The sequence below is a fragment of the Lactuca saligna genome, chromosome 3 (assembly GCF_052625555.1).
Source record: "Lactuca saligna cultivar CGN05327 chromosome 3, ASM5262555v1, whole genome shotgun sequence".
Taxonomy (NCBI): Eukaryota; Viridiplantae; Streptophyta; class Magnoliopsida; order Asterales; family Asteraceae; genus Lactuca; species Lactuca saligna.
Window position 1 is genome coordinate 63,417,312 of NC_136419.1, and position 6,596 is coordinate 63,423,907.

The 6,596-nt window shown below is 34.5% G+C and overlaps 1 protein-coding gene across 1 annotated transcript; it reads left to right on the plus strand.

The window, feature by feature from the left end:
- Positions 1-330: 330 nt before the first annotated feature.
- Positions 331-5,764, plus strand: KAN (Homeodomain-like superfamily protein). Its single transcript, XM_078985179.1, has 6 exons — positions 331-1,480; positions 1,592-1,668; positions 2,158-2,203; positions 2,371-2,533; positions 4,701-4,797; positions 5,244-5,764. The coding sequence occupies exons 1-6, from the start codon at positions 646-648 to the stop codon at positions 5,355-5,357; spliced, it is 1,332 nt and encodes a 443-aa protein (XP_078841305.1). The 5' UTR covers positions 331-645; the 3' UTR covers positions 5,358-5,764.
- Positions 5,765-6,596: the final 832 nt, after the last annotated feature.

Consider the following 6,596-nt stretch of genomic DNA (forward strand, 5'->3'; position numbering starts at 1 on the left):
AATTCTCTAAAAAAAGTGAACTTCTTAAAAAATTCTTTTGTGTTCGTGTGTGATTATGTTTTTGTTCTCTTTGCTGTTTTACGTATTTTGACTATTGAGTGTGTGTGAGAGAGGAACTTGTTTCTCTAGTGTCATTTTCCGAGATATACTCTCGAGGAGAACCAGCCCCCCCCCCCCCCCCCCCCCCTCCTCCTTCCCACACCCTCTTTCTGGAATTCCTTGTTTTACTTTATTTGTTTCCAGTTTCATTGCTGCCCCTACACACTCTCTCTCTCTCTCTCTCTCTCTCTCTCTCTCTCTCTCTCTCTCTCTCTCTCTCTCTCTCTCTCTCTCTCTCTCTCTCTCTCTCTCTCTCTTATCTTCTGCCTTTTTTATATTCAAAGAGATCTTTCTTAGCTTTCTACCCTTCAATTTTTTACTTTTTCTTTTGTGTTTGGTGCTGGTGTCGGTGTTGGTGATTGTGTTGCTTCTCATAGTCCCCCTTTTCTTGATTTCCATGTTATCAATTTGATTGCACATCAAAACACTGTGAAAAAGCAGTCCCACTTATTTGAGAGTGGGAGAAAGCGAGATAAAAGAAGGGATTTGTGTTTGTGTGTGTATATGTATGTGTGTCGGAATCTGTAATCCTATCTAAAGAAGAAAATGCCCTTGGAAGGGATTTTCATAGAACCACCACCATCTTCTTCCTCTTCAACTCAACTTCCTGATCTCTCTCTCAACATTAGCCTTCCCAACACTTCCTCTTTCTCCTCCTCGATTCGCAGTGGTAATATCGATTCATCATCCAAATCAAATACTTTTCATCAACCTACTTACACTGACCTCTCCCTAACAAACCCATCAAGAAATCTTGCAACCACTTTATTAACTCAAAGAGATCAAGACAACCCACAAAACCCCTTCCTTCATCACCCTCATCATATCTACAATCAACACCCAAACACTACTACTAACACTCACAACTTAAATCACTTGAACCAAGGAGTTTCCCTTCTTGATGTATCCGACTGCTTGAGACCCATAAAAGGGATTCCGGTATATCACAACCATCCGTTTCCTTTTTTACCTAATTTGGATCATTCTAATTCTCTCGAGAAAGATCCCAAGTTGTGCTTCTATCCATCATCTTCTAGTCCTACTACACCTTATTTTGGTGCGAGTGGAGGTCACATGCCCTTTTTGAACCCTGCGCTTAATGGTCCTTCTTCATCAGGTTATCGTCTACCTGGGGGCTGTGGTAATGGTGGTGGGATGAGATTTAACGGGTTATCTTCTTCATATTCGAACAACCACCACTACCTTAACCAATATGGCGGAGGTGGACCTACTTCTCATGAAGTTTCACATGGTTTGATGAGATCAAGATTTCTACCAAAACTTCCGGCGAAGAGGAGCATGAGGGCACCGAGGATGCGATGGACGAGCACCCTTCACTCTCGCTTTGTTCATGCGGTTGAACTTCTCGGAGGCCATGAAAGTAATTAATTCTTAAAACATTACATCCCTAATAATATTCTTTGAAAATTCCTTGTTTTCATGTTCGTAAAGTGAATGAAAGTTGCGGAATTTGCGTTTTGAATTTGTTTAGGGGCAACACCAAAGTCAGTTTTGGAGCTGATGGATGTCAAAGATCTCACCCTAGCTCATGTCAAGAGCCATTTACAGGTATACGCCATGAACTTGCTGACAAGAATAATGGTTATGGTAACTCCTCACTTTCTTTGGAGTGTAGCTTCCTCTCTTTCTCTCTCCGATTAACCCTCCGGCACAGTCGCCGATGTATGCAGTTAATGACTGAATAAGAAGAACAGTAGTAAGTCAGAGGGAGATAGAGAGAGAAAGAGAGAGAAAGAGAGAGAGAGAGTACTGAGGATGATCAGAATGATAAGAGACAAAAGTAAGTCATGATTATTCAATAATAATAAAAACAGCTCATGTTATTCAAACATCAGCCTCGTGATTAATGACAGAAGAAACCCAATCCAATCACTTGTGTATGACTCACAAGCATTCAATCTAAATACTCTCAAGCGTGTGTTTTTATTTTTATTTTTTTTCTTTTTTCTTTGTTCGCTTGTTTATTTTTTCCAATCAATTTCTTCACCATTTTTGCTTGTTTTCCTTCGTATTAAGTTTTGTTTACGGATTTTGCAGATGTATAGAACTGTTAAAACAACTGACAAACCTGCAGCTTCCTCAGGTAATTCTTTTAATTTATTATATCTGTGACTTATTGAACACTAAAATAGACAACAAACATTTTAAAATCCGAACCCCAATTCGAAAAATGTTTATCTGTTTGAAGAAGTAAATTAATTTCTTTTTTAGTTCTGTATTTTTTTTTATAAAAATCTCAAATTATTGAAGGCCAATCAGATGGATCTGGTGAAGACGATATCTCAACAATGGGAACTGGAGGACAACAGCGTTTTGTAGATCAAAGAGGATCGAATGATCAACAAGAATCCGACTACCCTAATAATTACAACAATGCCACCACGACTACCACACTCTGGAGCAATTCTTCAAGGTAAGAATATTCTAGGTTGTTTATGTCATTAATGATGTGTTAATTCTAATTATAAACAATATGCATTACCTTTTACTTTTTGCATGATATCGTATAGATGGAAATCACAAAACAAATGTACAATTCCACCATTTTTGAAGGATAAAGGTGTAACATAACCATGGCAGCTTTAGTTTGCTTTTCGTTTTCTTTCCCTTTTTTTCCACCAATTTTCTAAGATTTTTCTGGGGGAGAAGATTTCACCTGGGGTTGAAACTTTGCTACCGAATTAAGCTTTGATAAGAGAACATAAAGAAAGGAAAATAAAGCAAATGTAAACATGGAACTTTAAAATATAGGGTTAGCAGAAATTAAAGCAATCAACTTTTTCTTTTTCTTTAAAAAAAAAATAATTACTCTTGCGTAGTACTATTCATATATATGGTAACTAACAGATTACATTTTATATTTCCTTTTTCTACTTTGAAAAATATATATAAATCTTGTTCTGGTCACGAGGAGTGTTGCATATATGACCAAAAAAAGCCAGTATCTTGACTTCAAGTGCTCTCATTTTCTCTTCTTCTTTTTAACTCTTATGCATGTCGGCAGCCTATCATGGTTATGATAGTTGATGCTGATGATGTTGATCCTTCCCCTAAGGAATCACAAATGTACTACACCATATTGACCATCTTTTATAAATGCGTTACAACGTATGACTCAACCACAATTTGCGGGAATTTAAAAAGTACTAAAAACCCAAAGTAAATATAATGTTTGGGCTATATGTTTTTTGTAGGTTGGAGCATGTACTATACATACACTATTGATTGACCTGTCATATACGTACTGTTTTTTCAACAAATCAACAACCAACTTTTACTTCATATTAAATGTCCTCATTTGCCATTTTTTTTTTTTTTTTTTTACATCATCTTTTAGCTAAACTTGTCTTCAAACCATTGGTAGCTTTCTTGATCATAGCTGCATGCTGATCTCATTTATGATACGTTTTGGAGTCTAACTAGTGGTATCTAGGGAAAATTTAATACACACAAAAAGCTAATAAAACATCACGCGCTTCGACGTGCTTATAATTGTATAATGATTTTATATTTATGATATTTCACTTCTTTCTTTTCATTTTCTGAATTCATGTTTTCAACTCTTCGACTCTTTATAGTGCGTGTCAGTGTGTGTCATATCAAGTCCAAGGTGAAATATGACGACCTAGTTATTTAATTAATTGAAGTTAAAGCATATATCATTGTGCTTGTTCTTGGCAACCAATAGGATACTCTATATATAGATTTCATGTCTAAATATATATACCATAGAAAGTTCTAATTAAGTGAATGATGATATAAATATATACGACTAGCTAGGTCATGAAATTAATTGTACCCTAATTTTTCTAGGAGTTCATGATGGTGTCGAGAAACATGCACGATTATAACAGATGGAGAAAATCTTTTCATATATAAATGCTATGTTTTATATAAACAAAAAAGAATATAGATATTAAAATCGATGTATGATAATTCTATAAAATGCAAGAAGAATATATAATTACATTTATGAAGTAGAAGGTATCTTCTATTACAAAAGGAACTCTCACTTTAGGTTTTCTACGTAACTTGAGAAATATTATGTATAAGACTCTTTATTATGTATAAGACTCTTAGGATTTCTATAGAACCATGTTACGTGGCCTTTTATATACTAGCACAGAGCAACTATATATCCGGAGAATACTATTCTTCGAAGTCCTTTTTTGAACGGATATTTTTGACCTACCGAATCACAAGAGATGGGTACATAATTTATTTTTAAATAAATTCAAACCTTCTTATAACTCAGTAGTCTGACCTATGGTATTTTGTAAATTCAATATTCATTAATTTAACCATATATTTTCTTGCGATGATCCTCTTCACGCTTCCAAAATTCCATTCACATTCTTCTTTAAAACAAAATGGGTATATGTTAATATTATTCATTTGAACTACATCTTTTTCTCTCCATAATTTCGTTTATATATATATATATATATATATATATATATATATATATATATATATATATATATATATATATATATATATATATATATATATATATATATATATATATATATATATAAGCTCACACTTCTAACTCGATCTTATAATGAAAAAAAAATCAGCAATAGGGAGGGATGGCTGCAGACAAACAGTGACATGAATGACATCAGACCTTCGTCTACCTTGTTAACACAAAGGCGTGCCAGTGCGCAAGTTAAGGTAATCATGGCGTACATTTATTACGAATTTGGGATACTCAATATATAATCAGTTAATTCCCATTACATAACCAGATTCGTATTTAGAAGCATTGCCAAACATATCTAAATAGGGATATATGCATATAGTTACTCGATATGATGATCCCAAAGGATCAAACATTAGTAGGAGGAAATAGTGCGCTACATGCATGTCATAATCCTCCTTTTGTTATATTTGAAACTGTGCATGGTAAAACTTGTCTTTTTTAAAAGAAAACTGTTTAAAAGAAACACCTACTAATGTCACCACGTCAAAAGTATACGTAGCAATTGACATTGTATGTTAGCTTACTTCTTTCGTTGAAAAATATGTAGCCCTTATAGCTTCAGGATCTCTATCTTATGTTTGCGAACTAATCAGAAATACATTTCTCCAACGACTTAGAAAAACTTAAATGTATGCAGGATTGCGAACCTTCAAGACCAAAGAATTGCTTAGGATCAAATATGGATCACAAAAACCCATGCTTAGAGTTCACCTTGGGGAGACCAGATTGGCTTCAAAAAGAGCGCAACTGATCTTTCATTTCCTTCTCTCTACTCTCTCTTTTGTGTTTTTAATTACTGCTTCAATTTGTCCTTGTAAACGGACAGAAGCATAAATTTATGCAACAGAAGTACTAAAAGAAAGAACAAGATGATGAAGAAGAAAACGAAGAAGAAGGTTTAAGAAGCTATGTTTTTTGTAGTTACGATTCATGTTCACTTGTCTCCCGTCATATAGCGGGCCTGCTTCTTCATTTTCTTCTCCCTTGACTTCTTTGGATTGTGTAGTATTCATTTATTTTTCCTATCTTTTATCTTCAGCATTTCATGTCTCTTTTGTCTTAAGGAGGAGACTATGGAGAGTGATGAGAGGAATTATATCATATTTTTGGGTTCAATATTTACAAATTTAAAGGTTATATATAATTTGTTTTAGAGAACTGAAGATGGACTTCTTACTACAAAGCTAAAAAAAACCTGGTTCCCTAGTTTTGTATTGACTACCAAATTGTGAGTTTATTGTGTGTAATCAAGTGTTTTCTAACGACTGCAAAATTCGAAGAGAAGAGAAGTTTTTCACAGAAAGAAAAAGAAAATGAAAAAAATTCGAAGAGAAGAGAAGTTTTTCCAGAGAAAAAGAAAATGAAAAACTGCACCAAAAAGGAAGAGAGAAATCAAGGGAGGTTACCATGCAAAGTCACACAGTTAGATTGAAAAACATCGATAGTGATATATATAAAGGAAACAACGAAGCAGCACTATAGCAAGATTAATATAATTTAACAACCCGCCCATAGTCCCATGGACCTCGATCATAGGATCAAATTAATTAGAGGAACGTAATTCAAGAACAAACGGGTATACTACTACAAAATGGCTGACTTGCGTTGCATCGAAGAATGTTCCCATGGACATCAATTGTTGGACCCTCTCATATAGAATCTTTTAGTTATTAGGGTTGCATATGTTGGTTCATGATTCTGTAAAGTACTATGACATGTAGGGCCGAAGTAGTAACGTAAGTCAAGAGAACGGTACTACCACAAAATGGCTAACTGAACCCTCTCATATATTAGATACGACATTAGAGTTAATGGGGTTGCATGTGTCATGGCTCGCGATTCTATTAGTAATACTAATAAAAAAATGGTTCTTTAACATACATATATGCATTAACCAAATTTATCGATAATGGATACCGAGGCAATGCGTGAGTGGGAGAAGATCAGACGAAAAAAGCATGGAGTTGAGATTGAGAGTTGGAAAAGAATA